We start from the raw sequence: 27,143 nt of genomic DNA, 5'->3' as shown, positions 1-27,143 counted from the left end.
GGGCAAAGTGCCCCTCTCAGTGAACCTGGCCACCCAGACAAAAGAGCTTCATCATCTTATGTATGGATGCCCATGTGGCTGCCTGGCATAGGTCTAGGACAGGGACTGCACGTGCTGATGCAGTGGCAGCAGCTCTGGCCCGGGTAGAATGAGCCCGCAGTACATTTGGAGGCTGCTTCTTTGCCAGTGCAGAGCAGGTCTTGATGCAGAGTACATTCCAGTCAGAGATGCTGCACATCTGCGCAGCTGTGCCTTTTTTTAGCTCCAGCAAACCCCATAAAGAGGTCCTTATCCACCCAGTGTTCTTTGGTACAATCTATCTAGAAACGTAAAGCTCTCTTACGGTGCAGGCGGTGATGTCTCTACTCCTCTTTAGAGGGATGAGGCGGAACATAGAACACCGGTAGAATGATAGTTTGACCGACGTGGAACAGTATCACAATCTTCAGCAGGAAGGATGCCCTCGGACCAGCTTGATGGGGAAGAAGGTTTGTATGGTGGATTAACGCACGGAGCCTGTACCTCCACCACATGCTGTTCCAAGATAACAGCAACAAAGAGCACAGTCGTGATGGTGTGGGGCCATAAGGAGCCGCTCTGGAGCGGCATGAATGGAGTGCTCTCATCAGAGAAGTAAGGATGAAATTGAGGTTCCATTGGGGCATCACAAAAGGAAAAGGGGAAACATACGCTGTAGCCCTTAAAAAAATTCCATCACAACTGCTGACTTAAACAAGGAGGGCTGATCAGGCAACCATATGAAAGTCGAAAGGGCTGAAAGATAATTCTTAACGATGCCGGACAAGCGATCAAACAGACAAGACATCAGACAGTTTAGCCCGGAGGAAAACAATCTGGTGGGTGCCACACCACACCACAAACTTTTTTCAGCAAGCATATATAGTTTTCATCAAGGGATGCCTGGATGCCAAGATGACGTCAACCACCTCCAGAGGAAGTTCGAAGGTGTTCAGCTGTGGCTGCTCAGGCTTCATGCATGAAGGCGGCGAGTGAGAAGGCCCGGGTGAAGAAAACAAGCCTGCTGATGCGACAGCAGATCCTCCGGCAGGGGAAGCCTGATCAGAGGACAGATCCTCCAGACTAGGAGTTCTGGATACCATACTCTCCGTGCTCAATCAATAGCCACTAAGATGACTTGGGCCCAGTCGCTCCTGATCTTCTTGAGAACTCGGGTAGAACTGGTCTCAATGGAAAGACATACAGGACTCTCGCGTTCCACTCCAGATGGAGCACATCTCAGAGAGAGAGGACCCCGAGAAACTCAAATGAGCAGATGTGCTGGTATTGGGCATTCTCGTTGCGAACAGATTGAGCCATGGTTCTCCCCATTTGCGGAAGAGTCCTTTCTCTAACCTCTGGGTGTAGCTGACACTCATGATCCACGAGGCACTGACGACAGAGTTCTTCCCTGGCGTTCAATGTGCCTGCTTGTTGGTTCATCACCACGAAGATTCCTTGGCAGCCCAGCCAGTTCCTGAGGTGCAAGGCCTCCTGGCACAGGGTCAGTGACTTACCCCCAACCTGTTTGTTGGAGTACCACATAGCGGTGGTGTTGTCTGAGAGCAATGTGCTAGCCTCCCCTTGATGGATGGAAGGAAAACACTCAGTGTCAAGCAGAAGGCCGTCAATTCCAGAAGGCTGAAATGGAGTCGAGACTCTGTCTGTGACCAGAGGTGCCTGATCTCCACCTTTCCCAGTTGATGGCCCCAGCTCTGGATGGCGAACTGGCAAGAGTCATGCCGTTGACCCATTCAGTAACCACCACTGCAGATCGTGTGCAGTCTGCTCCAAAATCTGGACAGGGTAGGAGAGGTTTCCTTCATGTTGGGCCCATCAGCACTTGAGATTCCACTGCAGAGCCTTCATATGCCACCTGGCGCTTGACTAGGAGGATGAAGGAGGCCATCAGTCCAGCAGCCTCGGAGTTCACTTCACTGAAATCCCGGACCAAAGCGGAAAGATCCAGATCATAGAACGAATGTCCTGGGCTCTCTATCTTGGGGGAAAGGCACAAACCCGAACCCGTGCCCAGAATGACTCTGATGAAGGGGAGCATCTGAGATCCAGTGGTTGCACCTTACTGCAAATCCCACGAAGAACCTCAGTTAGAGAGGCACTGACCAGCCTTCATTGGCTACCAGTGCGAAAAAGAGTGACCTTTAAGGCAATGTGCATTGCCCATCAGGCCTTTTGGGACTCGGGTCCAAAACTCTTGCGTAGCCTAGTCAGCCAATACCACCCGGGCCGTGAACTACGTTCCAGCCAGGCCTTTATGGCAACAATCCCCAGAATCAAGAGATCTAGAGCAGGTGGAAGAATGTTCACCCTCAACGCCTCAAAAATCTGGAACACCCTCCCCCCTCCCCTGAGATCTAACCCGAACCTTGCTTCTTTCCGCAAGCAATTAAAAACCCATCTATTCAAATCCCCGTAATCATCTCAGCTCCCCCATCTTCCTCCTAGTCTCTGATAGTCTCATTACACCCTTCTGGTTCCCTAGCGCTTGGACGCCTCAGGGCAGCAATCGCGCTGTACAAATGTATTTTCATTCATTCATTCATTCTACCTCTCACTGGATGGATGTGCCCTTTGACAGTGCACGAAAGAGGTTTGGCAGTTAGGGCTGTGGGGGGCACGAGGGTGGGGCAGTGGACTGGGCTGCACGCTGACCTTGGCCACTCGGGCAGTGGGTACCTCGGCTTCTCTCCTGACAAACTTCTGGGTTCCTTGTTGGGCTGGATAGGCTTACAGTAAGGGATGCCTCTGCCAATGTCACGTGAGGAGCGATGGAAACATTGGGGTTGGCGGGACGGAGAGGTCCAGAGAGCGAGCGGTGGCCCTACTCTCTTTGAAACATTTGAGGGCAGAGTCAGCCTTGTCCAGATAAAGAGGTGAGTCCCAACAAAGGACATGTCTATTAGGAGAGACTGCACATTGCCAGAGAATCCAGCTGAGCGCAGCAACACGTGATGGTGAATGCTTATGCTGGTCGCTATGGCCTGCCCGAAGGAGTCGATGGTGACCAAGCCATAACGAATTATAAACTTGACCTCATCATGACAATCTTGAATCGACTGAGACCGTAAAGGGCGAAGGACCTCCAGCACACCAGGGAGGACGTGTGCCACCGAATCCCAAAGGGCGTGAGTGTAACGAGTCCCAACAAACAGGTTCTAACAGAGCACAGAGTCAAAATTGAGGATGAAAAGGATTTTACAAATGTTTCCACTCTCTTCGACTCCTTATCAGGGGGAGTGGTAGGAAAAGTGTTCAGACTGGAATGACTTGTGGAAGCTTACACCACAAAAAATTCTGGTGAAGGGTATGTGACAGGGAAGCAGTGCTGATAGGAGGGCGACGGGACACTTGGTGATCTGTCGATTGAGTGTTGGACTTGAGCAATACCTGGCCCAGCTACCCAAATGGGAGCCTTACTGAAAGGCAGGAGGGGCTCAGAGGAAGTCCGGACCTCAGTAAGAACATTAGATTCACCTCGAGGGTGGGAAGCTGGGGATCAAGGACTTTGGCCACCCTACGCATGACCATGACACAGGAGGCAGATTGATCTATGGCTTGGCTGGGAGGAGAGAAAACAACTGTCTCATGGGAGGTGTCTAGCTTACAGGCCTCCTGCAAGTCCTCCTGCCAGTTGTGTTCCTGATAAGGCTGAGCAAATCCATCACCGGGGCCATAATCATTGTCTCATCAGTCCCAAAAAGGGAGAACAAAGAATGTTGCCTGCCCTGTAGTAAGTCGGGTGCAGGAATGGGTGTATTGGTTGGAATCAGGCATGATGTTGGTTGAATTCGGACAGGCATCGAATCAGCATCAGAGAAGATAATTAGGCCCACCTCTTCAGGCAGTGAGGTCGTAATCGCCAGTGATGTACCCAGGTCTGGTGTGGTTTTAGGCAATGGGGGAGGCTTCAGAACAGGAGCCAGAGCAAGGTTTGCTTAGAGGGAGCAGCTGGCGCCGAGGGCAAACCTGCTGGCGGTCTCCCAGCTGGACGGCCTCTCGGCTCGTTGCACCAGGAACGTACTCGGATCCAGGAAGTACAAGCGGTACACGTGGAGATCTGTCCGCCCGCATCACACTGACTATCCCACTGAGATTCCACTAATTAGGAATACGTGGCTACATTGAGTGGAGTTGGTAAATGGAAGATTGAGCATTACAGCAATAGCAACAACTCCTATATATCATCGATAAGCCAGTGCTCCATCTCGTGAGGAACCTGGCTGGGTCCTCACGTGAGTCCTTTTCTTCTCTTTTTTCACTTTCACTAAAGCACCACAGCATCACTAAGATTAGCTCCCCTTTACAACCCAGATGTCCCTACATTGATAGTCCTGAAGAGACCCTACATTCGCAGAAGGGTTGAAACGCCGTCGACCAGTACATAGGACGGACCATTATCCAGTCTGCATCATTGTATATGTGGACCGGTGTTAAACTGTACTCAAGTGGCCATTCTACACAAAATAATGGAAACCCTGTACTAAGAAATGTGTTTGTTTCACAATGTATAGTCACTTTATGGTTCCATGTTTCACTTGGGGACACTATGCACAAGTTTTGCGCTTTTGATTTAAAGAAGTGTATATACTAATTGTTGTTTTTCTATAAAAAATCATTCTGAGTATACTGTGTAGAGAATTCCTTTTGCCCCCTGATATTATAGTCCTTACATATTTATTGCGATTGTGCTGAATTATTGGGTTTATTATTTTCGTATTATCCACTGGAACCCTTGTCTTTTTCTATATCTCGGCTCTTTGGGGCTCGAAGGCACCCAGAGGGAGTCAGTAGGGATCCGAAGTGCTGGAGCATATCTGCACAGAAGTCTTAAAGCTGGCATGACATGCTGAAGGCCAAAGGTTGTGCCAGAACCAGCTGCGAAATTGGCTCCATATTCAGTCAAAGTTTGAGAGCATGATCGAGGCGGCAGGCCCCGCCCAGGCGCTTGAGGTACTACGAAAAAAGTTCCCAGATCCAGTCTGAAGCCTGGAGAATATTCAAAGGGTGAGGAATCTGCAGCTAGACGTCTCCATCAGAAAGGGGAGGATGTCCGGTCCCCTTGTGAGGTGTTCTAGGGTTTGCAGATCCAGTCTGATGCCTGGAGAATATTCAAAGGGTGAGGAATCTGCAGCTAGACGTCTCCATCCGAAAGGGGAGGATGTCCGGTCCCCTTGTGATGTGTTCTAGGGTTTGCAGATCCAGTCTGATGCCTGGAGAATATTCAAAGGGTGAGGAATCTGCAGCTAGACGTCTCCATCCGAAAGGGGAGGATGTCCGGTCCCCTTGTGAGGTGTTCTAGGGTTTGCAGATCCAGTCTGATGCCTGGAGAATATTCAAAGGGTGAAGAATCTGCAGCTAGACGTCTCCATCCGAAAGGGGAGGATGTCAGGTCCCCTTGTGATGTGTTCTAGGGTTTGCAGATCCAGTCTGATGCCTGGAGAATATTCAAAGGGTGAGGAATCTGCAGCTAGACGTCTCCATCCGAAAGGGGAGGATGTCAGGTCCCCTTGTGATGTGTTCTAGGGTTTGCAGATCCAGTCTGATGCCTGGAGAATATTCAAAGGGTGAAGAATCTGCAGCTAGACGTCTCCATCCGAAAGGGGAGGATGTCAGGTCCCCTTGTGATGTGTTCTAGGGTTTGCAGATCCAGTCTGACGCCTGGAGAATATTCAAAGGGTGAGGAATCTGCAGCTAGACGTCTCCATCCGAAAAGGGGAGGATGTCCAGTCCCCTTGTGAGGTGTTCTAGGGTTTGCAGATCCAGTCTGATGCCTGGAGAATATTCAAAGGGTGAGGAATCTGCAGCTAGACGTCTCCATCCGAAAGGGGAGGATGTCCGGTCCCCTTGTGATGTGTTCTAGGGTTTGCAGATCCAGTCTGATGCCTGGAGAATATTCAAAGGGTGAGGATCTGCAGCTAGACGTCTCCATCAGAAAGGGGAGGATGTCAGGTCCCCTTGTGAGGTGTTCTAGGGTTTGCAGTGGGACCTCCCTTCATCTGTATCACTTATTCTTGATCACTCACTCCCCTCTGCTCTTCCAGTCACATGGAGAGCACCATCCAGCTTGTCCTGGAAATTGAGTGAGCAAGAGGGGCCAAGGCATGAGCTACACAGCAGCGCTGGGGGTTAGGATGGCAGACATGCCAGCGAGGGCGTATAGTACATATTGCATGTGCTTTAGAATGACCTAGGGAGGAGAGGGACAGCCGGGTGCAGGTTATCTGATATTTTTATCAGTAAATTAAAAAAAACCTGGCTAAATATGTTCAGGTCGTTTCTGTAGGTTTCTCTGGTGTTCACTACAGACTCGACCTGTTTTCCTGTGCAGACATTTGAAAAAGTTGCCCTAGATTGTTGCATACTTTCGGAGGATTCGGACTACCTGTACTCCCAATGTACATGCCGGGGCTGGTGGCTTAGTGGACTAATGCATCCACTCATTGGGGCCCGTGTTTGACCTCTTAGTCACAGGTTCAAATCCCGGCAGGTCCACTCAGCCTTTCATCCTTCTAAGGTCAATAAAAGGAGTACCATTGGGTTGGGTAACAATAAACATCTGTTGTTCAGTGTCAAGATACCCTTCTGGGTGAACGTGCGCTTTACAAATGGGCATGCTCTGTTAATGTTTCTGCAGAGAGAGTTTATTCTGTACGGTAGATGTGGGGAGAACTTACGCTGCTGCTGTGACTCCCCTTCAGCCGCATGCATTTCTCCAGCTGGCCTCGGTGCATTCTCTGGCCCGAGTGGCCTCAAACATTTAAACACATGATTATTTCCTGTGATTGAGCGCGTGCCTCGGCCTCCGACACAGACATGTGTTCCCATCTCGAGAGCAGACCTGCGCACTCGTGCGTGACACCAGACAGCACGCGCTGGCCCTCGCTCCGCATGCTGATAGGTCCAGCTTCACTAGGCCCAGAGACACATTGCGTGACATCAGACAGCACGCGCTGGCCCTCGCTCCGCATGCTGATAGGTCCAGCTTCACTAGGCCCAGAGACACATTGCGTGACATCAGACAGCACGCGCTGGCCCTCGCTCCGCATGCTGATAGGTCCAGCTTCACTAGGCCCGGAGACACAGACAAGGGACTTGATGGTCAAGAGATGCCTCTCCGATCTACTTGAATTGCGCAGGCTGGCTGGCAAGCAGGATCAGCGATGTCCGTCTTAGACGTTAGGTCAGCTGGTACTTCTGGAAGGTCTTGGGTAGGTAGGTTGAGCCCATTTGGTATTAGAGGTAACACTTGTGGTAGCAGTGGTAACACAATGTGATCTGATCGTCCTAGTGTTAGCGAGGCAGGGGGTGTGACTCTAAGTACTTGGCAGGTTGCTCACCTTAAGACACTACAAAAGCAAGTCTGCCGCACTGAGAAGGAGTGATATCCAGGGCGGGTGAAGTGATGGTCGGTACGCTTCGTAGTAAGTCACTAGCTCTTTATTAAGAACAATAATATGAAACAGGTGAGCGCCAGGAAACACCTCTACATCCTCATCCAGACTAACAGCAACTCCCCGAACCCGAATGTCACAGAGACTATGACATTCCATTCACGCACACACACTCACCTTAGGAACACTCGAAACCACGAGACACACGACACTAAAGTAGGACACAACACATCCCCCCCCTTAACACAACAACAAACAACCAACAAACCAAAACACAAACACAATAAAAAAAACAGCTTATATCCCCAAACACAGAAAGAACACCAAACCAAAACAACAGTACTACACGATATACTCCTTAAGCCAACTAGGCAAAATCTTTTTCCTTTTTCCTACCCCCATGCCACCATCACCAGAAACAACATCCCCCTGTAAAGGTAATGTGACATTTTCCTGTGAAGGTACCATGCTTGGCTGACACGACATAGACCCTTCCCCCTCTGTAACAGAAGAAGTGTCCTTGGCACCCCCCTGACATAATTCATCCTCCTGAACCACCTCATGTTCCCATACATCTTCCACACCTAACTGTGACCGTAGGTTACTATTCTCAAAATAATCCTCCACCCATTCGAAATCTTCCCTCGGATCCTCCACAAAGTTACCACCATCCTGACCACCAACCACAGCAATGTCTTTCAGATTCCACACCTTCCCATCACTTAACCTAACCGAATTCCTCAAAACCTCCATAACTTGCCGAGGTGACTCAAATTTACTCTCTCCTTTAACAACTTTGAACGGTTTCCTGACCCGTACCCAATCGCCAACCTCAATATCCACCTCCTTGGCACCATGGACCCTATCATAATAAACCTTAGTTTTTGCATGTACTTCTTCCAATTTACCTCGTACCTCATTAGGAGACCAATGATGTACTCCACTTTGTACTAACCACTTTGGATTATACTTACTCCTTGGCATTCTACCCCTCATCATAACAAAAGGAGGCAACCCAGTTTGAATTTGAGAAGTAATTCTGTATGACCACACCGCTTTTTGCACTTGTATCCTCCAATCCAGATTTTTGTTCATTGACGCCTGGATGACCCCTTTAATCACCCTATTAAAACGTTCCACCGTGCCATTCCCACTCGGATTGTACAGCGCCGAAGTTTTATGTTTAATCCCACACCTTTTAAAGTATTCTTTAGCCATATTAGAAAGAAATTGCACCCCGTTGTCCGTAAGAATGCAACCCGGTAAGCCTTCCATCACAAAGATATTATCCAAAAACCTTAAAACGGACTGAGTATCTGCCTTCTCTACTATTTCTACAACTGGCCATTTGGTAAACAAATCTATAGCCACCAACCCATACTCTTTTAACTCACCAACCGGTCCAAAAATGTCCACCGCAATAGTATCCCATGGCAAACTCGGAATTAAACCTTCACTCATAGTGGGTCTTAAAGTTTTCAAAGACTTGTCCGCCGAGCAACAAACCGAACAAGTCTTCACAAAACTTTCAATCTCCTTGTCAATTCCTGGCCACCAGAACATCCCCTTCACAATCAACTTCGTTCTGACAATTCCAAAATGCCCCTCATGGCATAATTGTAAAATCCTTCCACGCAATGTCTTTGGAGGAATTATTCTATCACCTCTTAATAACAGATCTCTATCTAGAACCAATTCCATCCGTACCTCCCAATAAGATTGCAAACCCCCTGAAATACTCGCCTTCCTCGGCCACCCTTTAGAAACGTACTCCACAACTCTCTCCAACACCTCGTCCTTAGACTGTTCCTCTAACCATTCACCTTTACTGATAGCAGCTGCACCAGAATCATGTACTAAAGCTATACTACAGTTCCCCCAAGGGTCATCCACACACTCCTCCAACGGAGTGGGCAATCTTGATAGGCAATCCGCCACTACATTATCTTTGCCCGGAACATGCACCATCCTATAAATGAACTCCTTCATCCTCATTGAAATTCTGGCCAATCTAGCCGAAGCAACTGCAGTACCCTCACTAGATAAAATACGAACCAAAGGTCGGTGATCCGTACGAATCACCACAGGTTTCCCCCACACAAAGGCACGAAAATGTTCAAGTGCCCATGCACACGCCAATGCCTCTCTTTCTATAATCGGATATTTACTTTCTGCAGGTGACAATGCTCTAGAAGCAAATAAGATAATCTCCTCTCTTCCGTCCTTCCCTTTTTGTGACAACACAGCACCAAGCCCTTTATCACTAGCGTCCGTAGTCAAAAAACAATCTAAATTCGGATCAAAACTAGCAAGAGCATTCACTGCTTGAAGATCCACCTTGACTTCCCTAAATTCTCTTTCACACTCCTTATTCCAATCAAATTTTGCATTTTTCTTTAAAAGTAAACGAATATTGTACACTTTCGATGCAAAATTCTTTATGAATTTCGCACAATATTCAGCCATACCCAAAAATGACCTTATCTCTTCCTTAGACACAGGAGCTGGTGACCTAATGATGTTTTCGACCAATGTTGGTTTAGGTCTTACCCCTTCCTCACTTATAATGTGCCCCAGATACGAGACACTCCTCTGACCAAATTTACATTTAGTTAGCTCAACAGTTAACCCCACTGACTGTAAAGTTTCCAAAACTTGAACCAATTTTTTATCATGCTCCAGTTTGTCTTTCCCTGCTACCAAAATGTCGTCTTGAAAAAAACGAACTCCATCCACATCACCAAACAATCTGTGCATTAGTCTCTGAAAAACTGCTGCAGCAGATGCCAGCCCAAAAGGCATTCGTGTGAATTGAAAGCACCCAAACGGCGTAATAAAAGCTGTGAGGTTCCTTGAATCTGCTTCCAACACAACCTGATGGTAAGCCGCAGACAGGTCAATGGTAGAAAACCACGTAGCCCCTCTCAAAGATGAAACCATCTCATTGATTTTGGGTAAAGGAAACTTTTCAATGACAATGTTATTGTTTAAATGGCGCAAGTCTATGCAAAGCCGGATTTTTCCGTTAGGCTTGCGGGCCACGACAACCGGAGAAATCCACGCTGATGTCTCCACTTCTTCAATAACTCCTTTGCTTAACAAATTCTGTATTTCACTCTTTACCTCATCCCTAATCAATATCGGAATGGGTCTTGCTTTGTGAACTTTAGGTTGTGCATCCTTTCTTAGTATTATTTTGTGCTCAAACCCTCTGAGCTCCCCTAACACTTTCCCAAACACCCTAGGAAATTTCTTGCACAACATTTCACTCATCTTACTGCACTCATCCATTATCAGCACTTTTTCCACACTATTCGGATCAAGAATTACATGCAGATCCTTTTGATCGAACCATCCCAACACTGACGGTCCCCTCTTAGCTATGTACAATTTCCCTCTTGTGGATCTCCCTTTAAATAGGAATGTCAACCATCTGAAACCTAACATGTCAATTTTTTCACCAGTGTAACTCACAGGATTTACATCTGATTTGTTTAAATGGTTCCCAATTTTTCCTACAAATTTTTCTTTCCAAATTTCTTCATTTATAATTGTGTATGGTGATCCTGAATCCGCATACACCATCACTTTAACTCCACCCAAGGATAGCTCGCAAATAGGTTTCCCCTCCATAGAATTATCCTCTATGTTCAACATGAAGCTTCCCCTCACGCTCTTCACACATTCTTCCTCGTCTACACCATCTTCCTCCTCATCATTCCATATGTACTTTACATTGCTGCGCCTACGACACATTTTGCTAAAATGGCCTAACAACCCACAAATACCACACTTTTTCTTCAAGGCCGGGCACATTTTGCTAAAAGCTAAATGTTCTTTGCTGTCGCAACGATAGCATCTTCTCTCCTCAGCCTTAAAATCTCTCGCCTGGCTCCTCATGGGTTGACTTGTCCATCTCCCTTGCGTACGTTGAAAATTTGGTTTAGCTTTACTTTGAATTTTAAATACTCCCTCTGTCGCCTTTTCCGGATCAGTCTCTGCTGCCTTAACCACTGTCGCACATCTCCCAGACATTTCTGACTTCCTCATTATGGCCAGTACATCTTCCAGTGGTGCATCACCATTCACCCATAAGCGATCTTGTAGAGGCGAATTGTTATTATGCATGACCAAATGATCTCTAATTAAGTCATCATGTAGATCGCCAAACTTGCAATCTATCGCCAATTTCTTCAAATCATCTAACCAGTCATCAACAGCCTCATTTTTGGCTTGCTTCCTCTGGAAAAATCTGTGCCTAATTACACCTATGCATACCTTCGGGGCAAAGTACTTGTCCATATCTTTAATTGCGTTCTCAAAAGTATTCAAATTTGCATCTGACACTTTGGACATTCTTGAATAAGTTTTCAGCCCCATAGGTCCTAAAGAATGTAAAAGTATTCTCTTTTTCTGCTCTGGTTTCATTTTCCCCGCTTCATCCACAGCCGAGATATAGTTAATAAAATATTCTTTCCACTCTAACCACTTGATACATGGTTCTGCTCCTGTTGCCCAAAAGGTGTGTGGGTTACTTATTGAATAATTCTGATGTGCCATCTCTATATTTGTGGAATTCCCTTCGTTATCCCCTTCATCCATTTTCAATCTATCTTCTTTTTTTTTTTTGTTTTTTTTTTACAACAACAACTTAAGTTCCGGTGCTAAATTCTTTATTTGGGGTATTCTCCCGGCAATCTCACCTGTTTCCGCAGCGCTCCGCAACTTCAAACACCTTGTGATTGCTTTTATTCGCCGTACGAACGTGTTGCTAGGTAACCACGCTGAAATTGAATAAACCAAAATGGCCGCTACGTTGGGTCACGCAACGTGACCTTGCGTGGCCGCGTAGAAGTATTCCTAAACACTGCGCATGCTCCTGACGTGTCCCGATGTTCCTCTTACGTCAGGAGTGCTTCGCGCGTACCGTTCCGGAATCTCCCAGCGATTTGTATCTCGCCAACAGCGCGGACCCTCCAACCGTCCACGACTCTTCTGGACAGACAAGTGAGACACAAGTTCCTTTTCCTGCTTTTTTTTTTTTTCCTTGTTCCCGTCCACCGTCGTCCGTCCCGATGGCCAATACTTGAGAAGAAGGCTCAGAAATGTATCGATTTCTTCCGTTTTCTTTTTTTTTTTTTTAAAAACCTTCGCACGCCGCTGCTCCAATCCCCATCGTCGCCAATTGAAGTGATGGTCGGTACGCTTCGTAGTAAGTCACTAGCTCTTTATTAAGAACAATAATATGAAACAGGTGAGCGCCAGGAAACACCTCTACATCCTCATCCAGACTAACAGCAACTCCCCGAACCCGAATGTCACAGAGACTATGACATTCCATTCACGCACACACACTCACCTTAGGAACACTCGAAACCACGAGACACACGACACTAAAGTAGGACACAACAGCGGGAAAGCCACTGGGGTCAAGATACCCCGTAAAAATGCAAGGGATGGAAGAGTCTTTTGAGTGTGCCCTGACCTTGACAGAGAAATGAAAGTTCAGAGACAAACATGGCTGTGGCTGAAGGCTAAGGTGGTGACTCCAAGGCAGTCTTCAAACTAAGCGTGATGCTGGAGGCAAACTGGCCCAGACGCAGAATCTCAGGCGTGGATGAATGAATGAAAGAGCATTTATAGAGCACACAGCTACTCAGAAAGAGTGTCCCGGTACTGCTGCCCCAAGGGGCGGAGACCAGGAGTTAGTTACGGAAAACCCAGATTTTAAGCATTTTCCTGAAAACGGTTACGTCGGACACCTTCCTGAGAGTCAAAGGTCGAAGGTTGCAGGTGTGGGTTCCATGAAACCGTAGGGAACGGGCGCTGTGTATCCTGGGGACGGATACCAGGCTCTACGTGGAGCACCTCCTTTGCCAGGATATTATCTGACAGAAATATCATGTTCTAAATATTGTCTACAGAAATATCACTCTCTTGCAGATCCTAATAGAAAATCTGAACTCAATGTCAAAATGTGTTTGTACATGACAATTAGCACACACTGTTTTTGTTAGACGGTGTTTCTGTATGTGATATTCTGACCCACAGCCCCGGGGAGTGAGTGCAGATGTCAGCACTCCACAGGTCAGAGAGGTGGTTCAACAAACAAAGGTTGTGAGATTGGATTGGTTTCCAGTGGAGTGTGTTCCTCCAGCTCTGGTGTGTCCAGACAGGTACCGAGGCAACACATTGTGGGTGATGGCATCAAGAGATTACTCAATAGCTCCGAAGCGTGCACGGCACGCGGTGGCTTTGATTCAGAGATGCCAGGATCTCCTCCCCGATGTGACGGGTCCGTCCCTCCCACAGTCCAGAAGTCAGACTCAAGCCACCAAAGATCTTATATGAACACAGACTACCTGGTGGCAACAGGCTCAGGACACACAGAGCAGGCCATACACTGGGAAAAGTTTGGAGAGACTGTCTGGGTCTAAGTAAGGTTTTTTTTTTTTTTGAAAGAGCTGTGGTAATGCAGTTTTCGAGTTTATGGTTGGGATGACGGAAGTACTGATCGGCCTGGTGATGAGAGGGGCCACTACTCAGAGAACAATGTTTATTTCAGTGACGGCTCCTCCATGTGGCCCCTCTAATCCTGAAAGAGAGAGGAGACTGACAGACTGGTGAGCTGGTCCCACACACAAACGCATGCACACACAAACACACACACACACCCCTTTCTTTCAGGCAGGTGCTGGACCTCCAGGACTGGGTGACGTGCAGGCGCGTTTGAGGCATTGGGTGTCTGCAGCAGTGAAGCCTTTCACGTACATTTGTGTATCATCTGCAGATCGATGAATCGTGATTTGTACTGGAAAGCAGCCCTGGCGTAATGTAAAGTTTCACTTTCACTACTTTATATAGGGGGGGGGGGGGAGCCCCAAGACGAGTTGTACACGGGCATGGCCAGGCAACCAACCACGGATTATTAGACTGAAAAAGGGAGAACAGATTTTGAGACAACATTTCTGCCTCCCTGATGTAGACACAACATATGAGAAAAGTTTTCTTTTCTTACAACATGTCTAATTTTCCATATTTGCCATAATGTACAGTTCAAATATAAAGTGGGAAAAGTTTTAAACTTTGGGCCTTGTTTAGATCTCGGCAGATGGAATACTGATCACAAACGTGATGGATATATCGTCCGCCATATAACGATCTCAATAGGATATAATGGGATAGTAAAATGGCGGATGAGATATCCGTCATGTTTATGATGGAGTAATGCCCTCCGCTGACTTCTAAATCAAGCCCATTGTCTAAGCATAGATACGAGCATTTCCTGTTTGGCCTGTTATGGCCACGCCCACTGACGTATCTACTAGGTGCTTTGTAAACACATGGTATCGCTAAGCTTCCTAATTCTTATTTACATTTCTGTCCATAATAGACTATTCGGACCTTGATTACGCGTGCCGCATTCAATTACGGCTCCCATAGTAGCCCCTTTTAGCACGGGTGACGGAATTTTGTGTCTTCGAAAAACAAATGCCAGATCAGCCAACCCACCCTCCAGAGGCAAAGCAGCTGAAAAATATCAAGTGAAGAAGGCAACCTGAACATCAAAACATACGTATTCTGGTGCGGTAAGTGTGAGAAGGTGGCCTGATATATGCTGTCCACTACTTCTAGTGGGCACCTTGTATCAGTCCAAACAACCCCTTATGGTGATTGATAAAGACAACCTTTACTGAAAGCTATCCTAGTGGTAGCTATGGAGAGCAGCCTTCAGGCTAAGTGTTGAAGGAATGTCAAGTACCTTGTTTTACCAGTCTATAATCTCTTGAATGACCAAATGAAAGGACAAACACACCAGGTATATATTTAAAATATATGTATTTAAGAATAAACACACCCCTCTAGTCTCTTTATGAGACTGGAGTTCAAAGTACTTAGGTTACAAGTTAGTTATCAACAATATTAGCACAAATACACGTTTGGGCCCTAGGGGCGTACCAAACCATATACTCAAAAAGTGGTATAAGAACCACGACTGAACTAGACACAAGGCCTAGAGCCTGTAGAATCACTGGGACCCCAAGGAACCACCCAAGGTAGTGACACAGGGGACCCACGGGGACCGTGTGCAGTGTGTAAACACAACCGTGGGTTCCCGTTAGCTTCTATAGGCAATGTCGCGGTTGGAAATGTAAAGATTAGGGACACTTAGAATCGAGTCAGGACCAAACCCTTTTGGACTTAGGCAGTTCTAGGGCTAGCAGCCACGGGAGCACCGGAGTACTCATGTTACCTCACCCAGGGAAGCCGGGTGCATAGGTGTCTTTTGGTGTCGGGTCGCGTCATCCATTTCAGTGGAAGCTGGCAAAGAAGTGCTGCTGCCATGAAGAGGAGAAGTGTCCGGAGCGATCCAAGCCTAGATCTAGGATGGAAGGAACCTGAAAGCGGAGGGGACAGAGTCTGGGTCACTTGCCAGTGACCAGGGGCACGATGGACCAATGCGCACAGATGTCGGGTGCTTCAGGTGAGTTGACGGGTGTCTTGACTCTTCAACCACAAGGTCCACGAGGCATCGACGAAGTCCACGAGCCCGATTCGAGATGTCCCACGAAGTCTGTCGAGTGCTGCGGTGTCGGCGACCAGAATGGACCCAACAAGCCTTGGCAACCGCAAGTCTCGTGGAAAGAGAAGAAGGACGTTGGTGCAGACCAGCAAGGTCTGAGGGACTCACCCAGCGAGGGTAAGTCGGGGCACGTCTGGAGCAACCAGGAAAGCCCAAGCAGCAGAGGAGTTGCCTTCGTGGGGAACCACTAGCCAACAGGCAGCGATCGCAAATTAGCCTCAAGCGGTCGCCCTGGAAACTGGCCCACGGGTCACTAGTTGAGTGGAGGCCAGAGATCTTCAGTGCGGTTAGTGCTCAAGGCTGGGGCTTCTCGGAATCCAAAGCAGAACTTCAAGGATAAACAGGAAGTCGATGTACCAGCAATAGTCCAGGGGTCACGGTTCCTCGTCACCCACAATAGCTTTGCTGTGGACTCAGGGTAGCCTCGGGGAAGTTAGGAAATCCACCTCTGGTGATGCAGAGACTACGGCGTCCAACGGGAACTTCGGAATTGCAGACCAGACAGTTGCTTCTTTGGTGCCTGCCAAGCAGGGGAGTCACTCCTTGACCCCAAGGGAGATTTCTTCAGTCTTCTAGTCGAAATAGAAAGTCAAAGGTCCAGGATATATGTTGCAGAGGTTCGTCCAGGGTAATCCAAAGTCACAAGGACTGGGTTCCCATACTTATACTAAGTTTAGGGGGTTGGACATACTCTAGGGACCCACCTATGGGAGGGTTTGGAAAGAGGGGTGGTTACACCCATTTCCTTTGTCCAGTTTCGCGCCAGAGCAGGGGCAGGTAGCCCCTGCAACTGGTTTGAACTGGACTATGCACAGGGACACCAAGTGTGCCCCCAGTGCAGGATTTCAAAGCACCAGAGAGTGCTCCCGCCCAGCCCAAATACACATCTCCCTGTCTAGGTCTGGTTACACCTCCCTGGGACAGGAAACTTATTGTCCAGGCCTCCCCTGCCGGAGTTTCGGTCAGCAGCAGGAGGCCAGACCCGTGTCTGTGGCAGAGGCATCCGTTTTGTGATGCCAGGGCTGTAGAAAGTCCTACCGGGTTAGACCAGTGCGAACATGTCTCTCCCTCTAGAAGGGTGGAATGCTACCCCCGCTGCCAGAACTGGCAGGGGGGGGGGGTAGTATTCCAAAGCGTTTGACACCAAACACGACATGTTTCCGTGCAGCCAGTCCAAAGTTAGCATTTACCGCGAGGTTATAATGCACTTAAGAGTATATGGTAAGGCTGCACCACAAACAGCATCAGAGGAGGTACTCCGAACGCTGCAGAGGGGCTCTGCTCATGCAGGGGCACCCTCTCACATAAAAACCAAGCACTCTGCCTTCAGCATTGTTAAGGCCTGCAATAGGAGTGACTTATAGGTTTTATATGTGTGTGCAATGGTAGTGATATAGGTAGGCTATACCACTGTAAGGGGTGCAAGCAAAACCTTACCCAGGCTGAAGTAGCAGACATGTGGTGCCATTTTGGAGTGCTTCCCCGGGGTGGAATAACACATGCTTCAGCCCCTGGTAGGCCTCTAAGGTACCTATGCCATAGGTACATAGTAAACCATATACTAGGGGCTTATAAGGCACTCCAGAATCCAATTAGATATGTAGCTAATGTACATGGAAACCATTTTAGAGAGGAAGCAGCTAGGCGGGGGTCCTGATTAGCAGGCCAACGCCAGACTAAGATCGAAAAACAGTGAAACACCAGCAAATGGTGGGGGTACCCATGTGAAGCAGATTCTACTCTCCTACAGTAAGCAACAAATGCGCATTTTCGCACTGCAGTTAGATAATTGGCGTGATGTATCACAAGCCTCAAATTAGGATCTGCCGCGTATCTTCATTGATCGGGCGCATCTCTATTACAGAACGCGTCACAGAGGCCTTAGGATTTCGATTCTTAGATATCACTTTGTGTAATGTTTACATTTGATGGGATTGAAGGGTTCTGGATGGAGATTAATGAAAGAGGGCACGGTGGGCCATCACTTTAGGTCTGAATCTGGGGTTTTGTGTCCATCTGTGGCCACCTTCATGAACTGAAGTTGCATCCAGTGTAATTGATGAATGTACCCTGTCTTTGCGTAAGGCACATCTCTGCGGAGGTCCATGAGTTACACACCCTCCCACCCCACGCGCTTACCGTGGATCTTGAAGAACTTTGTGTCCACAATGGCGATCATAGAGTGCAGCTTTTGCTTCAGGAGGCGCTGCGGTGGTAGGTTTCCAATGAACTCCCGCAGCAGCTTACTAGAAGAGGAACGAGGAGAGCATTATGGGTAGACAAATCGAGGTCCACCATTCACACTATTTCAAAGAAACCCATGGGGGAAGATCCCCCAGCTGGCCAGCATCCCAAATGCCCAATACCGTTCAAGTCAGTCTAGAATACAAGATAGACCTGGTACCTCCTTGAGTCGTGTCCCAACAGGTCTAGTTTCAGCTTTGTGATCTGCGTCTGCTGTTACCCCAAAGTGTCAAGGAGGAAGCTTGCAAACCCAGTCGGCACAGAGTCGCATGTTTGTAACTGCGAAATCTGTGCAAATCTTAACTCATTCATTCACCACCACAGGAGTGCCCATGAGCTCGCGTGCTACCTTATGATTAATCAATATGCCCATGAGCTCACGTGCTACCTTATGATTAATCAATATGCCCATGAGCTCGCGCGTTATCTTATGATTAATCAATATGCCCATGAGCTCGCGTGCTACCTTATGATTAATCAATAGCTTGTTCGCTGAAGAAAGCCCTAATGGCTTGATTTGCATTGTTGTAGAAACAAAGATGATTTTCCAAATAATCAGTAATCTGGTGAAATATGTCATAACCATATAGACAATATTATGAACCTTAATAATTGAAAATGTGAATTATAAAATACGAAAGTAAAGGAAGAAGTTTTTAATCATTGATGAGTGTGAGGTGCAATTATTAGGGAGCTGCAAATCTATCTAAGCGGTGCCTTGTAAGACGATTAGTACAGAGTGACTCACTTTTCGTTGTAAGTGGGTATCTGTGACCAGAGATACTAAACCAGAGCCCCATACCAAATGGCGTGAACTTATGTAAAAGTATGTAGCCAAATATTTTATGCAAAAGAAATATAATGGGGGAAGCAGAAAGGAGACTTTTTACGACAATTAATCACTGGTTAGCTTGTCTACCATCACAGAAGTAATCAATCTCTTGCCCATTCCCATTCATATGAATGATGAACATGTTACTTACCTTTGGTAATGCCTTATCAGGTAGAAACTCTACCTAACCGCAGATTCCTTACCATAGAATTTCCCCCCAGCGGCAGACTGGATCTGGAAATTTTCAAGCAGTACCCCTGCCCGATGATAGGTGCCGTTGTTTGGCTCAGTGTCAGCCACGTTGGATGTGACATGCACATTCCCTATATAGGCCCCACCCCAGTGCATTGATATCAGTTTATTTTTTTGACTTTCCACGCAAGGAGCGCAGAACCACAAGGAACACTGACAACTGGTGTGAATTTCTAAGGCCTTTAAAAGGGTGACCCTCGCACTGGAATCAGTTCACAGAACAGGGAGGATGGAAGGGTCGGTTAGGAATCTGCCTCTCAACAGAGTCTCCACCAGATAAGGTGCTACCGAAGGTAAGTAACTTGTTCATCTGATAGAGCTGCAGATTCCATACTGTAGAATAGATACCCAAGCAATACCTCCTGGGAGGTGATTCTGTATCAGATTAGACTAACAAGTCCTGCAGAACCAAAAGGGCAAAATGCCCATCACAGGACACCTGACTGTCCAGACAATAATGTTTGGGGAATGTATGTAGGACACTCACGTTCCTGCCTGACAGATGTCCAGGAGAGGGACTCTGTAAGCTAATGCAGTGGTTGTAGCCTCGGCTCTGGTGAAGCGAGTACACAAACCCTCCTCAGAGGGTTGCTTTGCTTTTTTGGCCAGTGCGTATCAGGTCTGTATGCAGAGCACTATCCATTGTGAGATGGTCAGTTCTGTTCTGCTTCCTCCTTCTTAGCTCTAAGATAACCTATAAAGAGTTGATTGTCCGCTCGGAACTCTTTAGTTTGGTCAATGTAAAAAAGATAATGCTCTTTTTGGGTCCAGACGGTGAAGTCTCTCCTCTTCCTTAGAAGGTTGAGGCAGCGCAAAGAAGGTAGGCAAGGCAATGGCCTGGCCTACAATGAAAAGGTGTTACAAACTTCGGCAGAAAGGAAGCACGAGTCCTGAGAACCAGCTTGTCTGGGTGAAAGGTGGTATAAGGGGAGTGCACAGAGTGCCTACATTTCACTTACCCTACTGACTGATGTAATGGCCACTTAGAAAGCCTTCTTGAGGATTAACAAATGTAATGGGCAGTTGTGCAGCGCATCGAAAGATGTGCACATAAGGAATGTGAGGACCAGATTTAAGTCCCATTGGGGCACGATAAATGGTCTAGAAGGAAACAAATGTTGGAGACCTTTGAGGAACCTATTCATCAAAGGTAACTTGAACAAGGAAGGTCAGTCCAGCAACTGCAAAAAAGATTAAATGGCTGATGAATATCCCTTAATTGTGTCCAGAGAAGAGCCATGCTAGGCCAAAGACAGATTAGCAAAACTTGGGAAAGGAGTGCAGAGAGAGGGCTAATGATCCTGGATGCACGCCATGCCACAAATTTGTCCCAGCTGCAGGCGTAGACTGTCTTAGTAGACGGATGCCTGGCTGCAACCAGAATAACATTACAGACCTTAGGAGGAAGGTAGAAAGCTGTCAACGTTTGCTGCTCAATCTCCAGGCAAGAAGGCGGAGGCTGTGGGCTTCGGGCGCAGAACCCTCCCGTGTTGCTGCGACAGAAGATTCTCCCAAAGGGGCAGCCTGACCGGAGGACTGATGCCCATGCTTAATAGTTCGGGAACACCAGACTCACCGTGCCCGATCCGGAGACACATTAAGTGATTTGGGCCCAGTCGTTCCTGATCTTGAGAACACTAGGCAGAAGTGGTATTTGCAGAAAGGCACACAGGAGCTTGGAGCTTCACTCGAGACGAAAAGCATCTGTGAGTGAGAGCCGCCCTGGAAACTCCAGCGTGCACAACTGCTGACATTGCTCATTCTTGGCATGGGTGAACAGATCCAACCAAGGTTCTTCCTACTCTTGAAAGAGACCCCGTGCCACCTACAGATGAAAATCCCTTTTGTAATCTGCCCCCCATCAATGGCTGAGTTTGACTGCCCTGGTCTTCAGAGAGCCCACCAGTGTACTGTTGTGTAAATAAAGAATGACAAAACTCTTTTGGCTCCCAATGGATTTCGTAGATCTGTGCCATGGATGTTGGACGGTAATAAAGTGAATGCAGATTGAGAACGCGGAGTTCTTGCTTACACACTAATGAATAAAGACATGTATACCTACCCTCCGTGTGTGGGGTAGTCATTGGTGCGTGCCCCTGCTGGGTAGGATGCTACAGCCTCTTGAAAACAGGTCCACAACCCCATCCAACCTCAACCCACCCTGTGTGTTGCAGTACCACATGGCAGTGGTGTTATCTGTGAACACCTGAACCAGCCTTCTCCTGATCGAAGGAAGAAAAGCTTTAAATGTCAACCGGACAGCAAGTTGAAGGGAAGCTTGGACTCCACTAAAGACCATAGTCCTCTGATCTCCACATCTCCCAGTCCAGGAGTGATGCATCTGCCACTAACGTCACTTCTTGTTGGGGAAGGAAGATGGGTCTGCCACTGATCCAATCGTGGTCATCAGCCAACACTGCAGGTCTTTTGCAGATCCCTCCAAGATCTGAACCATCTCAGAGAGATTCCTCTGATTCTGTACCCACTGGAACTTCAGGTCCCACGACAGAGCTCTCATAGCTAACGGGCATCTATCACAAGAAGGATGCAGGAGGTCACGCAGCCCAACAGCCTCAGAGTCAGTCACACTGAAATCCACGATTGAGGCAGAAACATTGGTATCATAGCCTGCATATCCTGGACTCACCGCTCAGGATGATAGGGACGCAACTACCCTGTATCCAGAACAGCTCAGATGAAAAGGAGCCACTGAGAGGGAGTCAGGTGTGACTTCAGCACTTTTATAGTGAACCAGAGTGACTGCAGGAGGTCCGCTGTAGTTTGGAGGTGGAAGATAACTGCCTGGGGTGAGCTGGCCTTCAACAGCCAATCATCAAGTTAGGGGAAGCCTTGACCTCTGTAAATGTGCTGCAACCACTGCCATCACTTTGGTGACCACTTGAGGGGTGCTGGTAAGGCTAAAAGGGAGCACAGCAAACTCGAAGTACTCTTGGCCCACCGTGGACCCCAGGTAATGTCTGTGGGCAGGCAGTGTTATGTGCTTGGGTTAGGCAAATGTAAAAATACACATGTTCTTACATTGCACTCTTTCTGCACAATAACATTTTATGATATGAGCAAGACCCCTGACCACCTGGCCAGAGAACTGCTCTCCCCCGCAGCTCCGCTCTTAAGTGCCATCACTGCTGCTCTGTTGCTTTAGGCGCTACTGCTGCTCAGGTAGGTGTCGAGGCCCTCCTCCACCCGCAGGCTCCTGCCTGCGCCTCATCCCTGGTGGCCCAGTGGGAAGCCTTGCTCTTCTTCTGGCCGCTGTTGTCTGGGTCTGTCTCTGTACCACCTTTTTGGTTTCCTGTCTTGTGCCCGTGTCTGTCTCTGTGCCTTTCTCTGTTTTCTGTCTCCTTATGTCCATTTTCTGCATCCTCTCTGTCTTCTTATTTTTAACCCATTCCTCTCTGTCTTTTTTTGAGCACGTTTTCTGCCCTGTGCCCTTCCCTCCACTGCTGCCCCAGCGGTTACCCGCATTCCAGCCTCCCAGCTGTGCTTCCCGCCCTCTTTCCCTATTTAATGGGTGGCGCGCTCAGCGGGCGCGCCAAACACAAGCCTGTCAGTGCCCGTCTGCGACCCGACCGCGGTCAGCGTCAGGGACCCTCGTTCTCCGTCCATCCGCCGCTACGACTCAGCTGCCCTCCTCACACTCAACCCCATAAGACATAACAACTGCTACGAATCAACGCCGAACACCACCCACGGCCAGTTCTCCTGCCGACACTGCCGACAATTCTTCACCATCAACAGCCAACCCATGACCGCTAAACACACGACAGACGCCCGCACCACTGACGCCCTGACGTGCATACTCCTCAACGTACGCTCCCTCCACAGACACGCCACGGAGATCTGGGACCTGCTCGACACCCTCTCACCAGACGTCGCTTTTCTTTACGGAAACATGGACCAACGCCACCTTCGCCTCTGACATCACCACTGCCATCCCTGATGGATACAAGATCCAAAGAAAGGACTGCCCCACCGCCCAGGAGGCGGACTCCCCATTGCACACAAAAGATCCCCTCGACTCTCCACCTCCAGCACTTAGCGACCCTGTTCCAACACAGAGCACCTCCACTTCCAGATCCAAACCAGCCCCAGAACCATGCTACGCGGGACCCTCATCTACAGACCCCTGGGCCTCGTGCCTCTTCCGCCACCACCATTACCGACCTCGTTGCACCCCACGCCATCGCCACCATGGACTACATCCTCTTCGGAGACCTGAACTTTCACCTCGAAAACCGCAACGACCCTGACTCCACCACCCTCCATTACAAACTTGTCAACCTTGGACTGAAGCAGCTCGTCACCACCCCCACCCACAGAGCCGGACACACCCTCGACTCCATCTTCACAGGAGAGACTAACATCCACTTCAGCCACACCACGCATCCCCTCTGGACAGACCACAACTGTGTACACTTCGCCTTCAACTCCACCATCGCACCCAAACTTGCCCCGCACCCACCCCGAAGGAACTGGAGCAAGATCACAGAGGAACTCTTCAATACCACCCTCTTCCATGACCCCCCCCCCGCCACAACCGACGCCAACGCTGCAGCCAAAGAACTAAACCGCTGGATCTCCAACTGCGCTGAATAGCTCGCACCCCTCCGCGTCAATCAATGTCCCCTGAAGGCCGCCTGGTTCACCGCCGACCTCCAAGAAGCCAAGCGCTCCTGCAGACACCTCGAGAAACTCTGGCGGAACAAGAAAACCACTGAAGGCCTGAACAACTACAGGAACGTCATGAACGAATAACACCAGTACATAAGAGCCATGAAGAGGACCTTTATCAAGAACAAAATCCACTCCAACGCAAGTAATACTAAAGAACTCTTCAAAGTCATACAGCAGTTCACCAAACCCCCCAGCGAAGCCACTGATGTCACTCATTCCCAGGACTTCTGCAACAAGCTCAGCTCCTACCTCCACCTGAATCAAGGCCTTCTACGACAATTTCACCGAACAGACTCCTGACACCACCCCCCTCTCCACCACCGACAACCAGTCGACCATCACCAGCTGGAAACCTCCTACTACTGAAGACCCACCAAGACCATGAAGAACACCCACTCAGAAGCCCTCACTGACTCCTGTGCACCGCACATCTACCACAGAGCCGCCACCGCAATAGCTCCCAATCTAATCCAGACCATCAACGCCTCCCTCTAATCTGGCATCTTTCCCGATGACTGGAAGCGGGCCGAAGTCAAGCCCCTCCTCAAGAAGCCCTCAGCTGACACGACGGACCTGAAAATCTACTGGCCCATCTCTCTCCTTCCCTTTGCAGCCAAAGTCACTGAGAGATTCATCAACACCCAGCTGACCACCTGCATCGAAGAGAACTTCGTCTTCGACTCCTCCCAGTCCAGTTTTCGCAGCAACCACAGCACCGAGACGCCCTCCTCGCCACCACCGTTGACATCCGCATGCTACTCGAACAGGGCAACACCGCGGCCCTCATCCTACTAGACCTCTATGCAGCCATTGACACCGTGTCTCACTGCACCCTCGCAGCTAAACTCCATGATGCCGGAATACTAGAAACCGCCCTCGACTGGATCCACTCCCTTCTCTCCGGCAGAACACAAAGGATCAGACTCCCTCCCTTCCTCTCCGAACCTACAAAGATCAACTGTGGGGTACCCCAAGGATCCTCGCTCAGCCCCACACTTTTCAACATCTACATGGCCCCTCTAGCCGCCATCATCAGACAGCATGGGCTCAGCATAGTATCCTACGCCGACGACACCTCTCTCTCATGAAGAACACCGAAAACACCAGACTCAGCTTTCAAGAAGGAATGAAGACGTTGCAGCCTGGATGAACGACAGCTGCCTAAAACTGAACTCGGAAAAGACCAAGGTCCTCATCCTTAGTCCCTGCCCCATGGCATGGGACAGCTCCTGGTGGCCCCCTGCCCTCAGAAACCCACCCACCCCAATGGACCACACCCAGAACCTCGGCATCATTCTAGACACCTCCCTCGCCATGACCCACCAGATCAATGCCGTTACCTCGACCTGCTTGAACTCCCTCCGAAATCTCCGCAAGACCTTCAAGTGGATCCCCCACGAAAGCAGAAAGACCATCACCCACACACTTGCACCTAGCAGACTGGACTACGGTGACGCCCTCTACGCCAGAATCAACAAAACCCTGCTACACAGGCTCCAGACAATCCAGAACACCGCAGCCAGACTCGTCCTCGGAACCCCACGACACAAGCACATGACCCCGCACTTACGAGACCTCCACTGGCTTCCCATTGAGAAGAGAGTATTCTTCAAGCTACTCACCCACGCCTACAAATCCCTCCACAACATCGGACCCAAATATCTCAACGAAAGAGTCTCCTTCCACGTACCCAATAGAAACCTCCTGTTCGGCTGACCTCGCCCTGGCAGAGACCCCATGAATCCGCAGAACCGGAGCAGGCAGAAGAGCCTTCTCCTACCTCTCAGCAAAGACCTGGATCGAGCTCCCAGTCAACATCAGATGCTCCCCCTCTCTTCACACTTTCAGGAAGAACCTCAAGACCTGGCACTTTGACTGAGCCAGAGCTGCACTCCCCCGTCACCTTGAGACCCTCTCAGGTGAGTATTGTGCTTTATAAACCCCTGATTGATTGATTGATTGATTGATGGTAACCTTTTGCACATTTTCGCATGCATGATGTTGGATTAGTCTCTCTGAAACGTCTTTGCTTATACATCTGGCTTCACACAACATTGTCATGATGCCTCGAACAATGAGTACAGGGCCTTTGCACACACAGTCTGAATGTCATTCTATTTTCATCCACGGGGCGATAGGGCTATCTGCAAACCCATAACAATGCTAATCTGTACATACATCACAAGGATGCTTTTTATTATAAATAAATCAGCATTTCTGAGGGTTAGCCAGAGGAGACACTTCTGCTGACATCGAGAGGTCCTTGCATGCTGATGCTTCACCAAGCTGCTCCCTAACATCTCCGTGAGGAGTGTCCAGTTCATGACCAAGACGGGGTCCTACATACTGTTCCACCAGGTAATGGGGTTGGATCATACCGTATGGGGATTCTTGGCTACACACTCAAAAACACATCCTAGACCAGTGGTCCTCAAACATTTTAATGCTGCTTCCCCCCCCCCCCCCCCATGGGAAAAAAAATTCACCGGGCCCCCTCAGAATGTTTCCACAATTATTCTATTGCATCTATTAATAGTATCCGCAGTGTATAGCTGGAGCTTTGAAAGATATTTGGAGTCCCATCCCTTTGACACATACACCCGGCTACGATATAAATGACAAAAGGTGTTAGTGACGGCCCATTATAGAACATACCCCAGAGCCACCCCTGGGATCACCTGAGGCCCCCGTCGGGGGGCCCTCCCCCAGTTTGAAGACTCCTGCCCTAGACGCAGGTAGGGTAGGGATTTCATATCAGGAGTACGCCTGATTACTATATTGCTTTAAATGTCTGCATATATACACTCTCTTAGCACCATGGTAGAACTATACCTCTTATTCACTCTTTTGGTGCTTGTAATCACTTTCATATGCTTCTGTCTACTGATTATCGCAGCACATGTATTCTATACTAAAATAATGTTGGTTCAATAAATATATTGAAGAATGTCCCATTGCGTATTCTCTGTAAACTTCTCTGAGAACAAGAGTGCATGAGTGACTGAGCGAAAGGGTTGTAGATCTGTTACCACAATCCCTGAGGGACCAGGGTTTGTAATGTTCAGTGGTTGCCAAAAACCATTGTCTAGGGGGCTTATGGCGACACTGT

General features: G+C 48.6%; 1 protein-coding gene across 1 annotated transcript in view; it reads right to left on the bottom strand.

The window, feature by feature from the left end:
- LOC146863455 (dedicator of cytokinesis protein 2-like) overlaps nt 1-27,143 on the bottom strand; it is a 2,657,619-nt gene that overhangs the window by 1,716,737 nt on the left and 913,739 nt on the right. Inside the window, exon 25 of the mRNA XM_085642885.1 lies at nt 18,154-18,260. Coding sequence (XP_085499011.1) covers nt 18,154-18,260 — 107 coding nt within the window. The remainder of the gene's footprint in view (nt 1-18,153; nt 18,261-27,143) is intronic.

Source organism: Triturus cristatus, chromosome 2_2 (assembly GCF_964204655.1).
Source record: "Triturus cristatus chromosome 2_2, aTriCri1.1, whole genome shotgun sequence".
Lineage (NCBI taxonomy): Eukaryota > Metazoa > Chordata > Amphibia > Caudata > Salamandridae > Triturus > Triturus cristatus.
This window is presented reverse-complemented; position numbering and strand designations above follow the sequence as displayed.